The following is a 25,243-nucleotide window of genomic DNA, read 5'->3' as shown; positions in this document are numbered from 1 at the left end:
CTCCTCCATCCTCTCAGCTTGCCTTCAGATGTAGCTCAACCTTAAAAGATGTTATTGCTCCACCTGCTTTCTCCAGTGGGGGTTGAATACCTTTAAAACATATTTTTAAAACCTCCTCTTCAAAATCAGCTGTAAAGGAAATGATGTTTATAAAGTAGGACCGTGTGTTGCTATGGCACCTGCTCCGATTCTTATCTGAAAAAACCTCTGAAGAGAGACTTCACAGCCGTGTTGGCTCTGAGCTATAGAGACTGTGTGCATTTGAATTCAAAGCGCATTTGCCCCCACCCCGCCCGCACCGTCTTATGACATTTCCCCTCACCCCTTGAACTTCAAAGCCTTTTAGCAGCGAGGAATGAAAATCATCATGCAATTTCATGGAAAACCAAAGCCTTTTTCCCCCAACATCAAATCAAGGTGGAGTTTTAAAAATGGAGAATGGCAATGCTCTCTTAACTTTAAATATAATACCATAATGAAAAGCTCTGATTGCCCCACACCACTTTTGGTAAAGACTTTAAGACATAAGGAGCACGGAAATAGCATCCTGTTAAATAACTTCTGAGAAATAAAACTTCAATTTGAATTTGCAGGAAATATTTTCTGTTTTGTTTTGGCCAAATAGTGATTTAGGAACCAGTGGAAGGTGGCAAAGAGAGAATATGACATGATTTCTGTACAACAGGACCTTGTATTGATGCTGAATCAATAGGACACTACCATGTTTTATTAAAGAAAAACAAAGTTAAGCCTTGTTAAAATAACGATCCAGGTTTTTATTTGTACATTGCTTACCTGATGGTTTAGTTTCCATGAAAAGTATTTTCCAGCAGTGTGAAGTTGAAGCAATAATGATGCACACTTTATATCACCTTGAAAACTGATGCAGATGAGTGAATGAAGTATCAACAGACACCTTCCGTTCAGGAGATAGGAGTCTTCCTGACATCTATCCGTGGCACAAATTCAAATGAATCGCTGTGCTGTTTTAATTGTGATTATGTTTTTATCTGTGGATTGTATGTTAGAGCTTTCTCTGTGTCTGCTTCCAGGGTCGTAACCTAATTCCTGCAGCTCCAGGAAACACCAAACTGAACTACACGGTTCTGATCGGTGAGACACCCTGCGCTCTCACCCTGTCGGAGAGTCAGCTGCTGTGTGAATGGCCTAACCTGACTGGAGAACACAAAGTCACGGTAAAGAACACATTAATGCTCCATGTCTTCCCATAACATGTCTTTCTTTCATATTTGAGCCTGGTTTTGCACACACTGGGTTGACTATTGAGAGTTCCTGGTTACTTGTAAATAAGAACCATCATTCTAAGTTACATTTGTTTAGTTGTCAATATTTCAAAATCTCACAAGTTACTGGTTTAGTTCAAGCAAAGGAGCATTTGCATTTCCAGCCTGTTTTACCCTACAGTCCCTGCTCTGCCTGCTGTTTGCTTTTATTCATACCTACTTTCTTCCTTTTCAGTCATTCATCTCAATTACTCTACCCCCTCTGTCCCACCCAAATATCTTCAATTACTCTAGATTGTTACCCTATTCATACACCTGCGAGCGCATGAACACACACTCTTCCTTGCTCTTATACTATTGGCAGTTCTTGTGACTGTATTTGTCTTAGAAGCTTTTGATCAGTCTGGCTTGGCTGGCATCCTTCCTGGCATTTGAACAGTATTGGTATTCAATAGAGACCAAGAAATTGCTTGTGGGCATGAGAGATCTGCGTCTATTTTTACCTTCCTCCTTTTGGTATTTCATAGATATAAGCCAGTGTGAAAGTGAGTAGAAGACACTGTTGGGGGAATATGTATTTCAAGGTTTTATTTGTGTATTTATTTTTGTATTCATCTGCTTCATAACCAATTGCTGTTTTTATGTGTAAAGGAGGTTTTGGTCACTGTTTGCTCAACCTGGCAAAGCTTTATGTTTATTTATTTATTTATTGTCAAATTACACTTTAAAGTACTTGTATAGTATTTCAGATTTGTCATACTTTTAGCCAGGAGTGTCCTGTGAATAGTCACTTTTAAATTGATCTGTTTAAAAGACAGCTGCACTAATTCCAGCAGCTGTTTTCCCTATTTGATGCAGAGCAAACTGGTTTCTAATACTGCTGCAAACAGCTCTGTTTTAAGTACTTGCATGTCCAGGTTTTCATTTATCTGCAGAATAAACAAGACGGTAACAATCCTCCATTATGTTTCCTTTACAAGGTCCGTGTTGGGGGCTTTGAATATTCCCCCGGGACTCTGCAGATCTACTCTGACAGCCTGCTCAGCCTGCCTGCCATCATTGGTATTGGAGGTGGTGGTGGCCTGCTTCTTCTGGTCATCATTATGGTGTTGATCGCTTATAAAAGGAAGTCGCGGGATGCTGACCGCACCCTCAAACGGCTGCAACTGCAGATGGACAATCTGGAGTCCAGGGTCGCCCTTGAGTGCAAGGAAGGTGAGTTGTGCTGAGGTGGTGTGATTCTCAGCAAAGCCGCTCTCAAACCTACAAAAGCCATTCTCATAAGGTGTTGCCTGAACTTTTATCCCTCGCAGCATCTTCCCTCCGTAGCTGCACAACTCTCTCTGAATGGTCCTATCAGTTTCTTTCTCCTGGTTCATGCCAGTGGTCTCCCCCACTCTTGGGTTGCCACTGTGAGTCTGCATGTGTGGATGTTGGTGTGTTTCCAGAGGAGCACTTTGATCTGAGCCAGTCACCAGATGTTGGCTCTTCACCCCATGAGAGACCAGCCTGGCTGCCCTCTCTACCATCCACACTGAGAGTGGGGGGTGTAGTGGAGACAGAGGTTAGAGAGTGAAGGGACACAGGAGTGGGGAAGAGAGGGATTGTAAAGGAGGAGTGGTTTGGCATCATCTAAAGCCCTCTGAGAGATGGAGTGAAACTTCCACACCAGTACATTAGCATATATTCATTTGGCAACAGACAGCAGGGATCCTGGGAGAGTCTGCTGATGCTGTTACTGGTTTACTGGCAGAAGACGGAGCAAAGCAGATGGGATGATGGAGAAGGAGAATACTGATGACACGATCATCACAATACACGGGGAAGAGAGATCTCTTCATTTGTTGCATTGTTTTCGAGAGTTTTGGTAGCAGCCAATAGTTTAACCTAAAATCTGCTCCGTGCTAATGCTTTATGTAAGAAAATATGTTTGTTGGATCAGAATGACAGAACGACTTCCAGCAACGGAGCAATGCATTTCATTAAAGTTGTGTGGATGTAATCCAGCTGTTCTAGTAAATTTGTTCCTAGTACATCTGGTGTTTCGTTTTTTTTAATTTTTGGTTGTTGTTTATGACACCTGTTTACACCAGATGAAAATAAAATTCAATAACGTTTTACTCCATGCCTTACCTGAAACACATCAGTACAGCGTTAATATAACACCTAAATCTATTTGTAACACTCAGAGGGCAATTCTATATGGTTGAAATAAGATGTGATGCAGCCTTTTGAAGCACAGGAGTTCACAAAGTCTGCTTTAAACACAGAGTATGTTTGAACTGACGGAGCTCAAGGCTACAGATGATCCATCACATCTAAACTTCTGACCAAACGGTCTAATGTCAAGTTGCTTTGAGGGAGATGTAAGGATAAAGTTTATATTTAAAAACAGGAACATCTGCTGCACTTTTTTAATCTTTTGTTGTTATTTTTGATCAGCTGAAATCGTAAGTAGGATGGATAAGTCTGGACTAATTATTTTATCTGCTGAGATTTTAATACTGTTTAACATAAAGTTTTACAACCTCATATAAAGGGATGAGCTTCTTTGGACCCTTCTGCAAACCCACACCACTCCCCCCTAACTTGTATTCATTTCCTGTCTCACACCCATCTGCAATCGCACATAAAGTCACGCTGCAGGTCAGAACATGATTGGCTGTTGTGTGCGGCACTAAGTCCACGTGTCCCGACCTTGTCTCTCCCCGGCTGTCACCACTGTCTGAAAAATGACATCAAGATGGATATGGAGAGACAGAGTTGGAGAAAGCGAGATAAGGCAAATAATTTAGGAGGAGATTGATAGGATTATGAAAAATTAGAAAAACGAAGAAGAATTAGGGAACTAATTTAAAATGAAAATAGAGGCTTAATTGAACTAGAGGAAGGTAATTCTTGGCAAATATTTTGTTGCGAAGGAGGACAGATGGAAGCTAACTTAGATGAAAAATTAGTAATTGTGTGAGATAAATAATAAATATATAACTTAAATAACTATAATGGCTGGCCAGCTGTGGATCAGGTTAGAGCAGTACTTCTTGCAAGAGAGTTGGAGGTTCGATTCCACCAATATGCAATCACATGTCAGTGTCACTGAAGCCCTCATTGCCTTTAGTGTGTCCCAGCAGTGTATGAATGTGATGTAAAGCACTGATTGTCTATCGAATGATTCAGATTAGCTTTGCAGAGATGTAGTAGAGTGGATGGGAGCACAGATTGTGTTATAAAGCACTTTTGAGAGCGCTATATAAGTACAGTCCATTTACCAATTACCTGGAGCTGAATGTTGCAGACAGGGAAAAGCATTGACGCAAATATAATTTACAGAAAACAATCAAGACAAACGATAGGAAGGAGAAAAACTGAGCTAAAAAGGCAAATTACAGAAAGATGGAGGGATTTAACAAAGAGCAGACAGACAACAGGAAGGGACTTGTAAGATGGACAGAATGACTTCAACCATTTGTTAGTCTGGGCTTTGTCTTAATATTTGTTTGGGTTGTCATATTTTAGATGATTCTACAAACACGATTCTTTTTATAGACTCTTACGACCGTCTATTTTCTCCTCAAGGAGTTTCCCAATTATAAAAAGAACATTTAAGGCAGTTTAATTTTTTGTAAGTGTTCATTTTGTTATTTTATAAGGTTTGTGAAAGGGAACTGGTTACACCAAGTCAGAGGGAGTTGTGAAAGCACTGGAGTTTGCAGAATGGGGCAGCGCACACACAAACTGGAGTTTGAAAATGTACAAACACTGACACATACTTTCACATAAATCATCTGGGCTGTGTGTTCAGCTGGGGGGGCGAGCAGGCAGAGACGGTGTGTGTGTTGGGAGTATGGGAGGTGGAAGCATGCAACGTACCCGCCATCCTCTTAAACCATTCTCCTCTGCAGTGTTTCTTTCCTTCATCTTTTCTTTCACTTTTGGTTTTAGGAAGCTGCTTTAAAAAAATTACACCAAGATGACTCCCATCTTTTTTTTTAGGTCTGCTTGTTTTTTATTTATTTATTTATTTAAAAGAGGAGCGTGCTGAAAATCCATTGATGAAGGCCTGCTAGAGATGAAAGCTAAGATGACGAATAGACTCAGAATTATGTCCAGGTTTTTATACATTGTTTTATTTTTATTTTATTTTATTGGATGTCTTTATTTGGCGGGAGTAATGGTGCAGAGGTTAGAGAAGGTGGACCTGTTATTGGAAGATTGCTGGTTCAACTCCCGGCACCACCAACATCAAAATGTGGGTGGGATTGGTGAAACACCCACACCTGCCTCCACCCTCATTTACCCCACTCTGAACCCTTGAGCAAGGCTCTTAACCCCCACCATCTGCTCCCCTGGGCACCCTAGAAAGCAGCTCTGTGCTCCACACAGAGGGCTGTGGTAGCTCGGTGGTCTGTGGTTGCATCAGGAAGGACATCCAGCGTAAAAACAATTGCCAAGTCTTCGTGCGACTCAGTTCGCTGTGCTGACCCCTGAAGAAGGGAAAGTCTTTATTTGAACGGGGAAAAAAAGGTTGGAACATGTCTTGAAAGGGTTTCAGAGATATCTGTTTTTACACTACTAATCGCAAACTTTAATTCTCTGATAATGTTTGTTTTGCTACATGAAGAGGCGCCATGATGATTTAGTATGCATTCCCTATAAATACCAATGCAAAATACAAAAAACAAAACGACTCATTTATGTTTTCAACAATTTGTAAATGCTTAATGCCTCACACGCACTGCTAAAGGTACTGTCAAAATAAAGTAGCGGTTACATCTGTTGCTCTGAAATCCAAGTTTGGATTTAATATTTAAGTCTTTCTTTGATTTGTGTGCAGCCTTTGCAGAACTGCAGACGGATATCCACGAACTCACACAGGAGCTGGACGGAGCGGGAATCCCCTTCCTGGACTATCGCACGTACGCCATGAGGGTCCTCTTCCCGGGAATTGAGGACCACCCTGTACTCAAGGAGATGGAGGTACGGGTCAGTAAAAAGCGCTCTGCACGTATGCACATGCACAAACACAAGCAGTGGAGGAAGAAATCAGCAGCACACCACCTTGGATACTAACAGTTGTTGGCTGTTTTCCATTGCACGCACTTCATGTTAACCTTACAAGCCATCGTCAACTCGTGATTGAGTTGAGATGATTATGTTTGTTTCATTTGTTTTCGCTCAGCTGTGCTCAGTGTGTGTGTGGAGCACTGCTGTGAAGCACATACAATAGTGCAGCAGTCAATCACACCAGCAAAACTCCACGGCTCACTCAGAGCTGAAATAAAGAGCGCATACAAATGAGATAAATCACATAAATAGAAATGCATTCTTTTTTTCTTATAGCAGCAAAAGCTTTTAATAAAATAAAACAAGATCACAATAAGTGTAAAAAAATATGTAGATTGATTCCAAGCTATAAAAGTCTGGTTATATTATTGACTCCACAGGACTGAGCCTGTTTGCAGAACTTTATAATGAAATATTCACACATTCAGTTAAGCCTTTTCTCCTCTAATGCTGTTTTGTTTTTTCCCCAATGAGAGAACATTTTGTTAATAACATAACTCCAAACTGTTTGGCTACGTGTTTGCCATGCATGTGTGCCTTCAATAAAATAGTCTGCAAATCCTTTCCACCATAGTTTGCATAAAGTTGCAAAAGCTATCTCTCATTTTCAACTTGCAGACCTACGTCCAATGCATCAGGTAGAATGTTTGTGACAGCATGTGTCACATTTTGCAATGCTGCTGATGGCTGCTAAATATGATATTAACCTGCCAAACTGTCCTTTTACAATCCAAAACTTTTTGCATGTTATCACCTGGAAATATTCCTTTTTTCATTCAACCTTTATTTATACAGGTTAGTCTCTTTGAGTTCCGAGGACTCATTTTCAATAGAGACCTGTTTTAAGACAAACCACAAATAAGGTACACACAACAATAAACAAAAACAAAAATAAAAGTTGTGATATAATACAAAATAAAATCGAGTCACATTATGAAACGAGGTAAAATACTAAAAACAGGAACATGTCTGCATTGATTTTTGCATTGAACTTAACAATTGTTTAATATCCCTTCCATTAGTAGATAAGATAGAAGGAAGGACTGCTGGTACAAACTTTCTGTTTAAAAACCACATCCCTTTGGTTTTATCAGCATTTAGCACCAGTTGAGTTTTAGCTCGACAATAAATGACTGTATCATCGGCATAGAAATGCAAGGATGCATCAGGAATGTTCTGACCTACTGTACATTACTTATGTAGATTGTAAAGAGAGTGGGTCCTAAGACTGAGCCTTGTGGAGCACCATTATTGACAGTTAAATAACTGGAAGAAGTACCATTGGGTTGAACACATTGTTTTTGGCCTGAGAGACAATTAGAATATTCATATGACAATAAACCAGCATAAAGCCAGTTGAACTCATTGTTAAAACTTTTTTGGTTTGTTTTTGTCCTCGAGGCTTGTGATTCATTTAAAAACACAATTAATAAAAAGCTGCAATTGTGATGTAAAATACATAATCACTCATCATATGCACCTTTCTGCACCAGCTGCTGTTGAAGCACTTAATTTTTCCCCAGACATTTAGTAATCCATTAATTGTCATTTTTTACACTTTCAAACAATATTTAAAACCTTTTTGCCAAACACATTTGTGTCCCCATTAAAGGGGCAGACACCTCAGTTTGGGAACCACAACACTGGATGTTGCATATGCATCACATGTAAAATGCACAGTTGTGCTCAGCTGGTGTGCTGGTAGAGTTGCTGCTGCAGGAACAGGTTTTAAAGACATTTTCTATCTGCTTGTGCCATCAACTGTATTCCAAAGGGATGTCGCAGCGCAACATTGGATTTTCATTTGTATGGCCCAGGCAATCACAGGCCACGGTGGTGCACCAGCAGGCGGATCAATTTCTTATTACAGCGCAAAGCTCAAATTCTCTCCTCAAATCTGCGTTTCTCGCTCTCTTAAGGGGAGGCCTGCTTGTTGCTCTGAGAGAGCAGCGAAAAGGGGGACAGGAGGGACGATTGTAGAGAAAGCATAATAACACAGCAGTGGGCTGGAAGGAAAGTGTGCAAAGCTTGTTTCAAAGACTTATAAGAAGACTGAACTGACACGTTCTTTCTTAGAACAAATTGCAGATCTGTTTGTGAACATAGGGTTATTTTTTCAGCCCTTTTTGTCTGGTGTGCCCCAATTTTACACACATTTATTATGTGATTTCACAACTGTGACTTACAAGCTTTTTTTGACCCACTTTTTTCCTCATCTGTTATCTCTCCTCTTTTTCTGTTTCTTTATTGTTACTTCTCTCTTCCTTCTTTTTCCACATCATTCTTCTCATCATCACTTTAAAACTTGCTTTATTTGCACCACCTTCATTTTCTTGCTTCCTATCATTTTATCATGTTTAACAAATTGCTACTTGTTTTAATCTTTATTGAACTTTCCTACCATCTCTCCATTCCTTCTCTGTCCCTCGTCCTCTCTGTCACCTGTTCCTCCAGGTCCCTGCAAATGTGGAGAAGTCCCTGACGCTGTTCGGCCAGCTTCTGACCAAAAAGCATTTCTTGTTGACCTTCATTCGCACACTGGAAGCCCAACGCTCCTTCTCCATGCGAGACCGGGGTAACGTGGCCTCCCTCATCATGACCGCGCTGCAGGGAGAGATGGAGTACGCCACAGGCGTCCTCAAACAGCTCCTTTCTGACCTCATCGACAAAAACCTGGAGAGCAAGAACCACCCGAAGCTTTTACTGAGGAGGTACAAAAAGTTGATCAAATAAGAGGATGGGAAAGGGGCTAAAACTGTTCTCTGCACAAAACTTGTCACTTGAACCAACTGCTCATGCTTTGTTATGTGCATGTGAATTTTTGCTTTTTTCTTGACGTATCTCTCCATCTGTGGACCAGACTTGGTCTTTAAAAAGCATATTTTTTATGATTTTCAGCCAATTTATTTCCATTAAACTGATTATGCACATGCAAACTATTAACGTGGACTTTTCCTGGAACTAAAATCAAATCATCAGAAAATTGTAGATAATAGCTTCTTATAAAGGAGATGAGGGCAGGGGACAGTGATTCTGGCTTTTCAGGCTGTGTGACTTTACCTCTTCTGTTTCTCAACCCTGTCCCTGTCAAAGAGGATTACACCCCTGAGCACACATGCACTCCCACCGGAGCTGCCGTGAGACAGGCCGCCCCATCCCCTCTCATGCACTCACAGTGAGGAAGGTGGTTAGAGGAAGAAGTATGAGAGGCAGAGCAGGTGTGAAGAATAGAGAGAGACGGGATTTGGTAGGGAAAGAGAAAAATGGGCAATGGATGATAAAAAATATGAGAGGTGAAAGAGAAAAATGTCGTGAGAGAAAGATGGATGAAGCTCCAGGGAGGAAGGGAAGTGGTGATTGACAAAAACAGAAGGCAAAATGTCTACAGGGAAAGTTAGGCTGCAGGAAAAGGATGAGGGAGAAGCACCTAAGGGGAGATGAATAAAAAGAAGAGGTGGAAAGCTGTTGCCTAGTACTGATGTCCAATATGGTGAGAAACCAGATAGCCAAAAAGAAAGGAAGAAAAGAGAAGCACAATGAGCTGCTGCTGAAAGATACACATAGTTAAGAAAAGACACAATTAGTGAAATGGCCTGTCTCCAAATAAATTGGAATTAGAAATTTAATGATAAAAAAGTACTTTCTCTCTCTCTTCCAATTCCTTGGGAAGATATTTAATTAAAAATCTAATCAAAAAATGACTCGGTCAGTCAGTGTATGTGAAGTCTTTTACAATCCCTTCTTGGGGCGTGCAGTTACAACACACTGTCCCTGCTAACGACACTAGCCTCGAGAATTGGCAGTAATATGCGCAACACTCGTTAAATACAGTTCACTCTGTTTAGATCTTTTAACTCAACAGACAGCCTTTTATTTTTAGACATTCACACAGAAAAATACTTCATAGTCCTCCCCTGGGTGACTCCTCACCGTCTTTTTTTGCGTTTATTTTGTGTCACGGGTTTAAAGTTGCACGTAGCGTGTACCCAACTGTCGTGGTATGGTTCAGTGCATGCAATCAGACCAAGATTAGGTTAATCTTGAACACCACACTGTTCTCGAGAAGGGCACATGTGTTTTTAATTGCTTTTTGCTAACAGCCACTAAATTAAAGCACCAACGGTTAGTTCAGATCATACCAGGAGCTTAAAGGCCTGCCTGTTTGTTTCAAATGTGCAGTGTGGAAAAGTTTTGTGTTCCCAGTAAGCCTTAGCAGCAGAGGAACTATGGAAAGCCCAAAGGGTCATAATTTGTGTGCTGGCATTTATTAAAGCGCCACCCGTGTTTGAACAGAATACTAGCACAAGATGTGGTTGGTTAACTCTTTTTTTTAATTTTCTAATTGCTAAATGTTATTTAATTCAATTAATAGAAACAAGCAGCCAGTGTTTTGGAATTTGAACAAAAGAGATGCGTTTGAGTTTTAGTTTATCAACGTTTTCTTCATAACTTGTTCTGTGGGACACTGTTTACAGTTCATATTGGATGTATAAAGCAATACATTATCACTTCTTGTATTTAGTGATTTGTCAGTTGATAACTCTTTTGTTGCTGTGCATGGCCTTCTCCGATAAAGGCTCCTCACTAGTAAAGGTACAGTAGTCCCTCGCTACTTCGCGGTTCGTTTTTTGCAGACTCGCTCTATTGCTGTTTTTCAAAATAAGATTGGACATGACACACAATTGGCCGAATGATGGATGAGCTGCACAATTGGCATGAAATTTTTATTTAAAATAAATTATTTAAAAATATTTAGCACACGCTGCACATTTGTGCAGCCCTTACTGCAGAATAAACTTCCTGCTGCAGCTGATCAGCTGTTCTGCATGCATGATCAGGTGTTCACCGTGCAGAGAAGTGGGCGTGGCCAAGAGCGCTCGCAGGTGGCAAAGAGCAGAGGAGGCAGGGAGCTGAAATCATGACATTCTTTGCTCTTTTAGAGCGATTAGAGTTTAGAAACATGGTTTATAATATTGCCAGAGTGTGGGAAGGGTTTAAAATGCCTTAATATGTATACAATAAAAATAAACTACTACTTGTACTACTAGTCCTACTTTGCAGTTTTTCACTTATCGCAGGTCTTCAGGGTACAGATCCTCTGCGATAAACGAGGGACTACTGTACTTCATTTTTCTGTTTCTGAAGGGAGGCATATTGTTTATTTAAAAAAAAGGTGACAATAAACAAAGCATTTGATTATTTTCTTTTTTATCCAACCCATACTGAACAATGACCCTAAGACTGAAAAACACATCTAAGATGTGTGTCTGTTTTATCCTAATATATTTAAAATTAAATGTTGTGTGTAACCAGGAGAAACAACCAGCTTCTTCCTGTTATGCATGTTTAAAACTGTTCAAGTGTAGATCATCTAAATGATACAGTATCAAAAGATGTCCCTACGTGTGTTCTGTCCAGCTTTGTCGTCCTCAGTGGTTTATTGTGCCTTCATTTTCCACTGGCTCAGCTTCCATCTGAAAGTTTTCAGACAGCTGTGAGAAAAAGTTGGTGTGCATCAAATAAAATACAACAGGCACATAGGTAGGCCTGCAGAAGGAACATTTCTTGTACATGCCAAAGGACTTCACTGGTTTCATTACCCCATTGTCTGTTTGGTTTTTATTTATTTATTTTCTTTCAATTAAGTTTCTTTAGAAAGCTGACAAGAAAATGTTATTGATTTTTTAAAGGCATTATCTTTTTGTCATTGTTAGTGTTTACTAAAACTTGAGGCTCGTGTCATAATTAGACAAACCAATATCACCTGTGCACCCCAACTTATGTAAAAATTAGGAATAAGGAGTGCGTGTGCTTCTAATATGAGAATGGTAGGGAGTAGTTTTATTGCTAGTTTGTTTGATTGTCCTTCCTGTTTACCGGGCTGCCAGTGTCTTTCTCACGTGTTAAAGTTAGTCTGTTAATTTCAAGGCCATTTAATTGCATGATTTTCTGTTCGTTTTATTGTTGCTCACATGTTTGCTGAAGACATGCGTGTGCAAAAAGGGTTGCTCTCATTTAAATGGTAGTATTACAATAAACCAGAGATGTTGCTAAATTAAAATGATTGCTGTTGTTTTAGTGAAGATAAGTGGGTTTGGTTTGAGCTATAAAAAAAAAGGTTGGGAGGAGGTGAAAGTACGCAGAGGTTTGTTTTGAAGAAGAGCTCAGAAGTGTTTGAAGGTGAACTTTGTGACTGACGACACCCTGCGATATCGCTGATGAGTGTGCATGAGTTCAACAGCTTTTGTCCCACGGGTCAAAGATTTGTGATTAAAAGCAAGTGTCTTGAGCAGAAGTTTATGTGCTGCCCATCACTCAGTTTCTTTGTGCCAATCAGCTGTTTTGTTGTTGTCTTTGCCTCTTTCACAGGACGGAGTCTGTTGCTGAGAAGATGCTCACCAACTGGTTCACCTTCCTGCTTTACAAGTTCCTCAAGGTGAAACTGTCACACTGACACTAATGTGAATACACAACTTTTGAAGCAACAGCAGGACTGGGGTTGACAACTGAAACGTGTCTGAGTAACACACACACAGTCACAGCTGCAGTATTAGATAAGGCTCAGGCAGCAGGATATATATATACCTTACCTCTGCCTTTTATGTGGAAAATTCTCCAAACTGAGGGAGTCTGAAGCTCATAATGCTGCTGTGATCACTGCAAGCCTGTCCTCTCTTTCTGTATGCATTCATGTGTTTGCATCTCCCTTTAAAACGTCTCATCGTCGTTTTTTTAACATTTTTCTCTGTTTTCTACTTTCTCTTAAGTCATTTCCTCTGATTCTGTATGAGAGGGAATAAGCACAGCTTAAATGACTTTAAACTTTGGTTTCCTCTCATGCACTCCCTCCATTCAAATGTTGCTGGAGCTAATCAGTTAGCAGCGGGGCTTTAAACCCCCATCCGGACAAGCAGTCTGCTGGACAGCAAACCAGCCAAGCCCCCAGGGCTCCCAGTTAGCATCTTTGTGCCAGTTTGGGGTGTGCATGCATGTGTATCTTGGCTTCAGATGCAAGACTGGACAGCCAGAGTTGCGTTCAGAAAAATGAGAGTAAGTTACTGGGGAAGCTGTTGGGGTTTATTCAGCAGCTGTGTTTATGAACTTTAGACAAGACGAAAGCATCAGAGCTTTAAAAAAAAATGGTGCAAAATTGTTTCGGGTAAGAAAAAAGGCAGATTGGAAGCTTGACAAGCAGGATGTAAATTGGGATGGAGAAAACAACTCTTGCTTTTATCCAGCCGTGGTGACACAGCTTTCTCCTGAGCTTTTAAGGGTCACAGAAAAGAAAGACCTGGAACAATTTCAAGATCCAGTCAGGTGTGAACAGAGATGGGGAAAGGTCAAGTAGTGTTTCAGAGGGACAGAAGAGATGGAGCTTTTACCGGCAAAAGGAGCATGGAGGAGAAAGGAAAGAAAACATCCGTCCATTAACCTGTTCTTTGAGTTCACCTGTCCTGTTTTTTTACCTGCCTGTTTGCAAGAGTGGTTGTTTTGTTCATTTTCAGCACCAGAATTTCGCCTTGTCGTTTTTGATAAAATTCTAGGTGATTGTATAAAAATATTATTTAAAAAAAGAATTGTTCAAGGACGGAGAAACCGCCACAGCCCAGCAGCTTTACGTGTCTATTAAATATAATTCTTTCATGTATACACTGTTCTGTCCATCCACACCGTTACAACTGAAGGAGACAGAAGGGCTGAGACTGTTCTGTTACTAGAAAGGTGTCTGCTGGTGTGCTGTGTTTTCACCGTAGGAAGCAGGCGGTGCTACATAATCCCACAGAGTTCATCTGACAGCTCACCAACATGATGGACTCCTGGTAATATGTTGTTGAAGGGCACAGGCCATGAGCTGTGATGTGCGTCTTCGCCTCGGCGCCAAGCTGCTCATTGACAGACACTTACTAAATGAATCACCTGCTAAAAAGAGCTCATTTCAGCCTCTTCATGAGACTATGAATACTTGTAAATACAAAAGCGTGACGTTGTCAAGTAAGGCCTACAGCATGATGGGAAAATTATGTTGGATTAGATACTAGTCAAGTCCTTATTTGTTGGGTTTTAGTCATTATTCCCATCTGTTGTGATGATGTGATGGTGAACTTAAATTATCTAAACCTAGCTGATCCTTCAAAAATCTGTGTTCATCCACTTACCACGTCATGAAGTCAATCCATTTAGGCTGACGTAAGGTTTTCATAATAAATTACTCAGTACCCGATACAGAAATCAGTTGTAGTCCAGCTTGTAGAGACTAGGTGCTTCAGCCAGTCAGGGCACCTGGTCACAGCATCTGGTCACAGCATCTGGTCAGGTCCTAATTAGGCTAAAAACGGTCAGCGAGCAACCATGCAGCCGAGCGTCTACAAGCGACATGACAGGTTAGCTTAGAACAAGAAGCAAATCTCTCACAGGGTATTTTACACACCAATATTAACTAAATGCTGTTTTCTGTGAAGTTGTTCTGCAGTCGGAGTGCACTGCAGTTGTTGCCTTGTGAAATTATTGCTAAATGTTTGTGCCTAATTGAGGTTCCCTTGAGTGAAGATGAAACAACCCCTGATGTTAACAGCACATTGCTTTAGGTGCTTTTCTTCAGGCATTGATGCTTTTTTTAACTCAAGGCACTCTTATGTTTTAACACATTTATTTCACATTATCTTGTTTAGCACTAATCTAAAGTTTGCTCTTCTCTATACATACCAGTTATGTATAAATGATAAATTGTATTGATGTAAAGACACTAAATAAAGCACATTGCTGAACTGCATAAATAATTGTATTTTAAAGCCAAACAAAAGGTTCCACAGGAGGCAGTGGTTAGTAGGCAGGTCAGCTGAGGGACTGAATGAGGGAAATGAGAGAAAGAGTGAAGGAAGGATGGACAGGAGGCCCAGCATCCCAGAGCTTGTTGCCTGGCTGACACGTCTCACACTCCAAAGTGCTTCTCCAAGCGTTTTTCACCCTCAGTCATTAACCTTCTATTAACTCCTCCATCAATTGCCACTCACTCTTACACGGACTTTCCCTGATTTCTCTCCTCCTCACTCATTGCTACACACACAACACACACACAGAGTTTTTTTAAATGGTGTTTTTGTTCCTCTTGAAGGAGAACCTCTGGGGAGAGGTTGTGTGTGAGTTTTGTGTTCTTCTATCTGTTGTGTGCCGTTTGTGAGCACAGGCTGTGCTCTTGTCCTGAACTCCTCTGCTTCTGCTCGAGAAGTGTAATTAATAATTAGTCACTCGGCAAAATGTCACACTTTTTGCTTTATGTATTTTTATTTTTGTAAGGGTTGTTTTTGTGACGTAGCGTTTGTATTTTGCTTTTTAGTTCATTCAACCTTTATTTAGACAGGTTAATCCCATTGAGCCTCGAGGACTCATTTACAAGAGAGACCTGAACCTGACCTTTTAGTAACATGGCTCTGTCTTCCTCTCCATTGTCCTCTCCTACGTTGCTCTTCTACCTTCTCATTTTTCCACTTTGTTTTTGTTTTATTTATCCCAGGAATGTGCTGGTGAGCCTCTCTTCATGCTGTACTGTGCCATGAAGCAGCAAATGGAAAAGGGGCCAATAGATGCAATCACAGGAGAAGCCCGTTACTCCCTCAGTGAAGATAAACTCATCAGACAACAAATCGACTACAAGACTTTGGTCAGTGCCCTTGCATACATGTAAAGTTCAACTCAGTGAAACACGTCACAGGTTTAATACGCTCGCTGCTCTTAGAAAGTTTGACTTCTTCAGAACAGGGTTCATTCTTCTAAACTAGCTGCTTTGTTTGCTGTAATTGTTGATCTTTGCTTGATTTTGAGTCCCACCATCTTGCTTGAAGTATTTGCTGATAAAGAAAATCACCAATGTTATAAGCCCCTGCCTCCTGGGTCAAATGTGTCCCCTGTGTTTGTGCAGACGCTGCACTGTGTGAACCCAGAGAATGAAAACGCTTCAGAGGTGACGGTGAAAAGCCTGAACTGTGACACAGTGACACAGGTGAAGGAGAAGCTGCTGGATGCTGTGTATAAAGGGACACCATACTCCCAGAGACCAAAGGCCTCAGATATGGATCTGGGTAAGAAGTGTTTGTGTGTTGGAGGGGGTTACTGCTGCAGACTGCTTCTCTTAAACTGGAAGTGTCCTCAAGACAAGCAAGGTGATTTTTGCACCAAGACGAGAAAGATTTCAAGGCGTTTGCAAAATGTTTGCTGGAGAAAAATATTCTTGCTTTGTCTTACTTACACCAAAGGAGCCACACTCGACAGCAGGAGATTTTTAACTGGTATTTTACTTGTCAGGACAGATTTTCAGGATGGGATACACAGGAAGTACACACGAAGACCAGTCACGAGAATCTGCCACGAGCTGTGCCTGAAGCTTGTTTTTATACTCTTATCACTCTTATCAGTTCAGCCAAGTTCACAGGCGTCCTTGGAGTACCAGTTGCACCCAGCTCCTCATCCAGCTCTCTCTGCTAACTCAAACATGTGGCTCATGGGCAGAGTTAACATTCTCAAAAACATCTGTAAACTTTCACCAAAAATTCCCTAACAATGTTTTTATTCTATTTTTCTTTCCAAATTTTATCCAGTTCTCTAGCCATGCTCTGTACATTCTGTACAAGCCCCAGCAACCTCATTTATGGTTCCTGGGTGGAGATTATGGTTCAGAAAAGAGAACTGCATCAGGATCTTTCTGTAATCCTCAAGCCAACTTACTCTTAAGTGTGATTGAATAAATGTGTTTGTGACAGAATGGCGGCAGGGCAGGATGGCCCGGATCATCCTTCAGGACGAGGACGTCACCACTAAGATTGATAACGACTGGAAGAGACTCAACACTCTAGCTCATTACCAGGTACCAGCCGCTATAATCTACTAAACGTGTAGCAGTGCATTATGGGTCGTTGCAACAACACATGAGCACATATTCAAGGGGCTGACAAATTCTTTAAAGTGTTCATGAGGATTTATAAACAATGTCTGTTTGGCTATAGATAAAATGTAGCGGTTGGAAAATATATTACTTAGACTATATTTGATGCTAAAATGTAATATTGTTTTATTCACACTTTTGCAATAATAATAACTAGATCAAAATTTTATTGTAAATTTATTTTATTTTTAATTTAAGAGTAATTTCTGATATTTACCGTAATTTAATTTTTATTGTGAGGCACTTTGGTGACGGCTGCTGTTTTCAATGTGCTTTATAAATAAATTTGACTTTTGACTTAACGTGTGTTCGTTATTTCCTGTTTTCATCTCCTGCAAAACCAAAAAATATACCAACTGCATGAATCCTTTCCTTCTTAAGTATCTGAATCAAGTTAGAAATGTTCGTGTCTTGACGATCAATGTAGAGCTTTATGCTTGTTAACCTTTAGTGCTGTGATAATTGCAACTTGCTGATCCTGCTTCAGGTGACGGATGGTTCAGTGATCGCCTTGGTGCCTAAACAAAACTCAGCCTACAACATCTCCAACTCGTCCACGTTCACCAAGTCCCTCAGCAGATACGGTACGAGAGAAGGTGTGTGTGTGTGTTATGTGTGTGTGTACGTCTGTATGTTGTATATGTACACATGTGCCTGTTTCACACTGTGCAAAAGCTTTTTTTATTAAGAGGGGAATTTTTTAATATTTTAATTTATTTTGGGTATGGTGGTCATTTTTTGTTTTTCACTATGATGCTTTTGAGCTGCTTCTTGTCTGGTCTTCATCGTTTCTACAGTTTTAAATCATTTCCTGTGTTTTCTCGTAAACATTCTTAATAATTTCAAACGTTACAATATAAACAGCTTGCTGTTCTCACACGTAAGTTCTAGAAATGCATTTTGACACAAAAGTCCTCCGTTTCTGTCAGATCCGGGCACTGGTACTTTTAGTCACAGTTTTACTTCTACTTCTGAAGTGAGCTAACTTTGTCTCGATCACTTTTCTTTCTTGTTCCCTGTCCTACCTCAGAGTGGATCTCTGGTCTTCAGAAACTGCCTCTCGGTGCTGCTGCAGCAGCATAGAAATAAATACTTGTACACGCTTTTATCACATTCTCCGATCCGGTTTCTCTCCTGACATTTTGAACCTCTCAATCTTTTCCTGCTTTGTCACCCAGGTGACAAGCATTCAAACCGAAAGCATAATGCTAGCTGTCACACATATGAGATCATTGTCCAACAAAGCGAGGGAGGTGGGGCAGGTGAGAGTGACAGACAATTTTATTTTGGAGTGAAAGAGTGACATGACTGTCATCTTTCTAAAAGCTTTTAACTTCACAGAGGTTTTACTCTCTGCAGCAGGGTCGAGTTATGTCTGTTTTCTGCCTCTGAAACTTGATTCTGTTTTCATAAAGTTTGACAGCATTTAACGTTATTAACAACAGAGTGTCATGAATATGTAGGGTACTTCCAATCTGCAATTACAGGTGCTGGTCATAAAATTAGAATATCATGAAAAAGTTGATTTATTTCAGTAATTCCATTCAAAAAGTGAAACTTGTATATTATATTCATTACACACAGATTGATATATTTCAATTTTTTATTAATTTTTTTATGCTGATGATTATAACTGACAACTAATGAAAACCCCAAATTCAATATCTCAGAAAATTAGAATATTGTGAAAAGACTCAATATTGAAGACACCTGGTGCCACACTGTAATCAGCTAATTAACTCAAAACACTTGCAAAAGCCATTAAATGTTCTCTCAGTCTAGTTCTGTAGGCTACACAATCATGGGGAAGACTGCTGACTTGACAGTTGTCCATAAGACAACCACTGACACCTTGCACAAGGAGGGAAAGACACGAAAGGTCATTGCTGAAGAGGCTGGCTGTTCACAGAGTTCTGTGTCCAAGCACATTAATAGAGAGGCGAAGGGAAGGATAAGATGTGGTAGAAAAAAGTGTACAAGCAATAGGCACCGTGGAGAGGATTGTGAAACAAAACCCATTCCAAAATGTGGGGGAGATTCACAAAAAGTGGGCTGCAGCTCAAGTCAGTGCTTCAAGAACCACCACGCATAGAACTATGCAAGACATGGGTTTCAGCTGTCGCATTCCTTGTGTCAAGCCACTTTTGAACAAGAGACAGCATCAGATGCGTCTCACCTGGGCTAAAGACAAAAAGGACTGGACTGCTGCTGAGTGGTCCAAAGTTATGTTCTCTGATAAAAGTAAATTTTGCATTTCCTTTGGAAATCAAGGTCCCAGATTCTGGAGGAAGAGAGGAGAGGCACAGAATCCACGTTGCTTGAGGTCCAGTGTCAAGTTTCCACAGTCAGTTATGGTTTGGGGTGCCATGTCATCTGCTGGTGTTGGTCCACTGTGTTTTGAGGTCCAAGGTCAACGTAGCCATCTACCAGGAAGTTTTAGAGCACTTCATGCTTCCTGCTGCTGACCAACTTTATGGAGATGCAGATTTCATTTTCCAACAGGACTCGGCACCTGCACACAGTGCCAAAGCTACCAGTACCTGGTTTAAGGACCATGGTATCCCTGTTCTTAATTGGCCAGCAAACTCGCCTGACCTTAACCCCATAGAAAATCTATGGAGTATTGTGAAGAGGAAGATGCGATACACTACAACAATTCAGAAGAGCTGAAGGCCACTATCAGAGCAACCTGGGCTCTCAGAACACCTGAGCAGTGCCACAGACTGATCGACTCCACGCCACGCTGCATTGCTGCAGTAATCCAGGCAAAAGGAGCATCAACTAAGTATTGATGCTGAACATGCTCATACTTTTCATGTTCATACTTTTCAGTTGGTTAACATTTCTAAAAATATATTTTTTATTGATCTTAAGTAATATTCTAATTTTCTGAGATATTGAATTTGGGGTTTTCATTAGTTGTCAGTTATAATCATCAACATTAAAATAAATAAACGTTTGAAATATATCGGTCTGTGTGTAATGAATGAATATACAAGTTTCACTTTTTGAATGGAATTACTGACATAAATAAACTTTTTCATTATATTCTAATTTTATGACCAGCACCTGTAGATATCTTATAAGTATCTTCTCTGCCAGGGGTTTCTTAAAGTGACCTAGGACTTACTTCTTATTTTTGAATGCTTACATAATAATAATAAAAACTCCTAAGTACTATGACAACTTCATGTTTCGTCATTGTTTTACTGATGAGCCTTTCACTTGATTCTTTTAACTGTTGACAGAGAGCATGCTGAAGGCCAGCAGTCCAGACAGCCTGCGCTCCCGAACTCCCATGATCACCCCTGATCTTGAGAGCGGCACCAAGCTATGGCATCTGGTCAAAAACCACGACCACTCTGACCAGAGGGAGGGAGACAGGGGGAGTAAGATGGTCTCTGAGATCTACCTGACCAGACTGCTGGCCACAAAGGTATGGAGAAACTAATCCCACCCCTCCGCCCTTCTGCACACCTCCACCAAATCATTGTCATGTAGTCCATTTAAACCTGCAGTATCTGTTGACCTTTGTTTGGTGGTGGTCTCGAGGCTCATTAACATTTTTTTTAACCTTTTCCACAAAGAAACACATATGCACAGTCTTAATTAGAAGGTTGACCTTTGACTATTGAGTTGTTAGGTTGGTGTTACTGGGCCCTCTGTTGGCAGCCTCTGAGCTTTTAGACTCATTCCTCACAGTTCTGTCCTGCAGACCTCACTGTGGAAACGGCTCTGGTTCTTATGCGTCGTCTTTCTTCAGATGATAATCAGTTTTTAAACCTGACTCAAGCAACCACCATGAATCAGAGTGTGACAGCTCTCATCACTTTAGTGCACACAAAAATAAATGAAAAATAAAATCTTTAAAGTGTACATTGACCTGGAGATTTACTTTTCCCATACTTCATTACACACAAATGAAAAACAAATAGCATTGGCTCATTTACAACTGGAAACATTGGTGCTCTTACTCACACAAACACATCATTTGTCCTAATAATTTTCAGCGCAGCCAGGTTTTTACTTTCATTTGCGAGCACCAAAAACATCCGCTCTTCGTCCTCCTCCCTGCTCTGATGTTTGACTCATTAGCTGAAGATTTTTATTGTTTCAGCTCCAGGTAGGAAAGTGCACGGCTAGCTGCATCACCTCTGCCTCAGCTGGGAAATGATTAACATGCAAGCCAGAGGAAAACAACAGGGAGAAACTCTGCAGCTTGCTCCTACTTATTACATCCCCCACAGCTCTGTGAGTTTAGGATGCTGATTTGTTAACAGGCACGAGTACAAAACTACTTCTGTTTCTGACTGGTTTGAGTAAAGTTTTGTAAAATGGTGGCCTGGTTGCTTGAAGATGGAGTGTGCTCGTGGGAATTATTGAAGCATTTTAACTTCAGATGAGTTTGTGAGAGTTCTGACTCTTCAGAGTTGTGTGAAAAAACATGGCAGAACAGCCTTAGGCTGAACTCCCATTGAGCCCAAGAAGACTGAAGGCTCTTCATCATCACAAACTGAGGAAAGTGAAGTAGTGAAGGTGAGGCACTGTCATCCTGCTGACAGCTGTCGCCTACAGTCAGACCATGAGCAGCTGAGGAGGGAATGTGTGCACATTCAGTGCTGCTGTATCACTGCAGGTTAAACCTTTTCTCCATCATCATGTTCCCATTTACAAAATACTGACAGGATCCCTCCAAACCTGCCAGCCGTGCTCCACCAAACAGGAAGACGTCTTGTGTCGGTAACACACTGCTTGGTCTTTGTGTTCAGGGTACGCTGCAGAAGTTTGTGGACGACTTGTTTGAAACCATCTTCAGCACAGCTCACCGGGGCAGCGCCCTGCCGCTCGCCATCAAGTACATGTTTGACTTCTTGGACGAACAGGCAGATAAACACTCGATAACAGACTCAGATGTCCGGCACACCTGGAAGAGCAACTGGTGAGTTCGGGGTTGCTGTTAAGAAGCATCAGAGGAGACGTTTGTGTGATTTTTTTTTGAGCAGCAGCACAAAAAAAAATGCAGATTTCTTTGCAGTGGTTTTCAGATCTGTCTGGTTCCTCTAACCCTGCCTCTCCTTCCTTCATTGCTTTTTTGTTTTCTCTCCATCTTTGTAGTCTTCCACTGAGGTTCTGGGTAAATGTGATTAAGAACCCACAGTTTGTCTTTGACATCCACAAGAACAGCATCACAGACGCCTGCTTGTCTGTGGTGGCTCAGACTTTCATGGACTCGTGTTCAACGTCAGAGCACAAACTGGGGAAGGACTCCCCTTCTAACAAGCTGCTGTACGCTAAAGACATCCCAAACTACAAGAACTGGGTAGAAAGGTGGGTCAGCGCCCAGCGTTGGTTTGGAACGTTCCTTTTCTCTATTGACATTTTGAAATGTTATCTTGTGTTTGTGCAGGTACTATGCTGACATCTCCAGGATGCCCGCCATCAGTGACCAGGACATGAGTGCCTACCTCGCAGAGCAGTCCCGCCTTCACGCCAACCAGTTCAACAGCATGTCGGCTCTACACGAGATTTACTCCTACATCGTCAAGTACAAGGATGAGGTCAGATGTGAGGGGTTGATGCTTGGCTTACATAGGAGTGACTGCATACTTTAAGAACTAGAGAAAAGATTTGTTGAATATATAACACCTTACATTTGTGCTCTGGAATACTTGGAGCAGAGAATGTAGCTCTGTGTCCTCACAGATCTGACTTTAATCTTCTTTCCTTTCAACCTTCTGCCATCAGTAGTTTGCTACAAGTTGTAGCTTCACACTTGACTCTGTCTTCAGATCTTTATAAGGAAGACATGTTGACTTATGTAAACAACATTACTACTTTTTTTATTTCTATGCCAAATCTATCAGTAATACCTTTATTTCACAATGCAAACTGCTTTAATTTAGTGCGTTTTACTATTCAAGTTCAATAATCTTTATTATCCGCAAGAGGCAATTTGTTTCACAGTCGGTAGTCACACAAAACATCCATACTAGACAAGATGTAGAGACATTAAAATAACAAAGCATGAAATCATCACTGTTTGTTAAAAAGCCTGATCACTACGGGGATGAATGAGTTTTTCGGTCTGTTCGTTCTACAACTGGGCTGCAGATACCTGCGTCCAGGTGGAAGCAACCTGAACTCACCATGGAGTGGATGATCAGGATTTGCCAGAATCAGCCTGGCCTTGTTCACTGACCTCACCTTGTGCAGGGCAGTGAGTTTTTAGTGAGTTAGCCGTAAATTCTAATTCTGTGATTATTTTTTTTTACTAAAGTGATCACTGTAAAATCACTGTAATGCCACTTTGATTGGTGATATTTGCTGCTGATCTCCTGCTGCTGATAAGTTCATGCTGCTGTGTTCATTCGCACTCATCTGCTCACACAGATTCATGTTCGTGCTGCTGCTCGGCGTTTTGTTTTGCACTATTGGTGTTTAGTGTATATGTTAATGTATTTCTTAGATCCTTATTTACTGTTTCTTTTTACACTTTATATTTTTGCTATTATTGGGTGTGACTGGGACCCTGTGTACCCAGTTTCCTTCCACCTCATGTACCACATGTGATGTGAATGACAATAAAACCTACTTGAAGTCGATCATGTGTAGACATGATGAAGACTTGATTCACAGTTGTTTGTAAACAAACTGTAAACAGTCGATATTTACAGAAGTGTGGTCGTTTTCTTTGTCGGGCATGATACTAAGTGTGGAGTTCTTTTTAACATGAACTGTACGTCTGTTACATTTTATTTTTGTGCGTAACTTTGATGAGTTTGGACATCTTTTTCACTGTTTCTATCAAACAGAAAACATAATGAGTGTCAATCATTAGAACTGATCGAGTTTTCAGATGGAATGTGAGCACAGTTTATGTGAATCACAAAGCAAGCGGAGAGATTTCCTCCTCCTCCTCCATCATATTAGAAAGAATGTGTCCATCCTTTACGAGCATCAGCTAACACCTCCCCCTTTCTATTTTCAGATCCTGTCAGCTTTGGAGCGGGACGAGCAGTCGAGGAGACAGAGACTGAGGAGCAAGTTAGAGCAGGTCATTGACACAATGGCCCTGACCAGCTGAGGACCATCCACCTCCTCCTCCTCCTCCTCCTCCTCACTTCTCCTCTCCATCTGTTGCTCTCTCTCCTCGCTCCTCTCACTCAGACGACAACAACACAAGCTGCAAATGGACCGAAGCAGTAAACGTGTGCGAGGAGGGTTCGGCAGAGATGGGCGGGCCTGTGTACGCTTACATGTGTATGTTTGTGTTTGTCTGCAGCCCCGTGCCGTGTGTGGGCTCATGTCTGTGTGAGAGACTGAGACAGAGGACGCCTTCACACACGCATACATGGAGAACAAGTCGATCAGCAGCATTTAATTATCGTGGACGTTGGTGTTTGTGGTTTGATTTTGGTTTTTTAAAGTTTTGTCAATATGACGCTGATGATGACGACGGCGGTCAGGAAAGAATCAATGGAAGCTCAGAAAGGAACTCCATATATGGCATCATCAGCAGAATGGACCAAGCTGTCATGAGCCAATGGAGAGTGGCTCTGTAGGTCATGTGACTCCAATAGTTGTCACACTTTTAAACTTTTTTTGTATAAATGTAATCAACTGCCCACTCTGATCTCTCGCCACTTGTATTACTGCTGAATTTGCACAATTTACAGAAATGTTACAAAGCGAGACTATATAGATATTATATATAAATGCAGCAAAGTTTTTAACGAAAGATTAGGGGGGAAAACATTTCTGTTGTTTTCTAATTCATTTAAACCAACAAACAATAAAAATAACGCAACAAAGCAAGATTTGTTGTGTCGAGTACAAAAAGAAAAGAAGGCAGAAAAAGAACGAAAAAATAAAAAATCTGTACTGTGCCATGTTTTCTTTGAATGTTGTTTAGTGCAAAGACTTTTTGTTATATGGAATGTGCTACTGTCCGATTTTTATTTTTTTTAATATGAACATGCCTAGTGACTGAAAAGACTTG

General features: G+C 40.9%; 1 protein-coding gene across 2 annotated transcripts in view; it reads left to right on the top strand.

Moving 5' to 3' along the window:
• Positions 1 to 24,714, top strand: part of LOC119411689 (plexin-A1) — a 198,504-nt gene extending 173,790 nt beyond the window's left edge. Inside the window, exons 18-31 of one of the 2 annotated variants that reach the window (XM_037678600.1) lie at positions 1,053 to 1,196; positions 2,225 to 2,459; positions 6,079 to 6,221; positions 8,763 to 9,019; positions 12,678 to 12,744; positions 15,820 to 15,966; positions 16,225 to 16,384; positions 17,063 to 17,166; positions 17,732 to 17,828; positions 20,493 to 20,680; positions 22,014 to 22,183; positions 22,360 to 22,572; positions 22,652 to 22,802; positions 24,233 to 24,714. In XM_037678600.1, the coding sequence (XP_037534528.1) occupies positions 1,053 to 1,196; positions 2,225 to 2,459; positions 6,079 to 6,221; positions 8,763 to 9,019; positions 12,678 to 12,744; positions 15,820 to 15,966; positions 16,225 to 16,384; positions 17,063 to 17,166; positions 17,732 to 17,828; positions 20,493 to 20,680; positions 22,014 to 22,183; positions 22,360 to 22,572; positions 22,652 to 22,802; positions 24,233 to 24,328 (2,172 nt within the window). In that variant the 3' untranslated portion in view covers positions 24,329 to 24,714. Of the gene's footprint in view, positions 1 to 1,052; positions 1,197 to 2,224; positions 2,460 to 6,078; positions 6,228 to 8,762; positions 9,020 to 12,677; positions 12,745 to 15,819; positions 15,967 to 16,224; positions 16,385 to 17,062; positions 17,167 to 17,731; positions 17,829 to 20,492; positions 20,681 to 22,013; positions 22,184 to 22,359; positions 22,573 to 22,651; positions 22,803 to 24,232 lie in introns of both variants that reach the window. The other variant, XM_037678599.1, reaches the window with a different exon arrangement.
• Positions 24,715 to 25,243: the final 529 nt, after the last annotated feature.

The sequence above is a fragment of the Nematolebias whitei genome, chromosome 7 (assembly GCF_014905685.2).
Source record: "Nematolebias whitei isolate Nwh7 chromosome 7, NemWhi1, whole genome shotgun sequence".
In the NCBI taxonomy this organism is placed as follows: Eukaryota; Metazoa; Chordata; class Actinopteri; order Cyprinodontiformes; family Rivulidae; genus Nematolebias; species Nematolebias whitei.
Note: the sequence above shows the minus strand (reverse complement) of the source record. Positions and strands in the feature narration are given on the sequence as shown.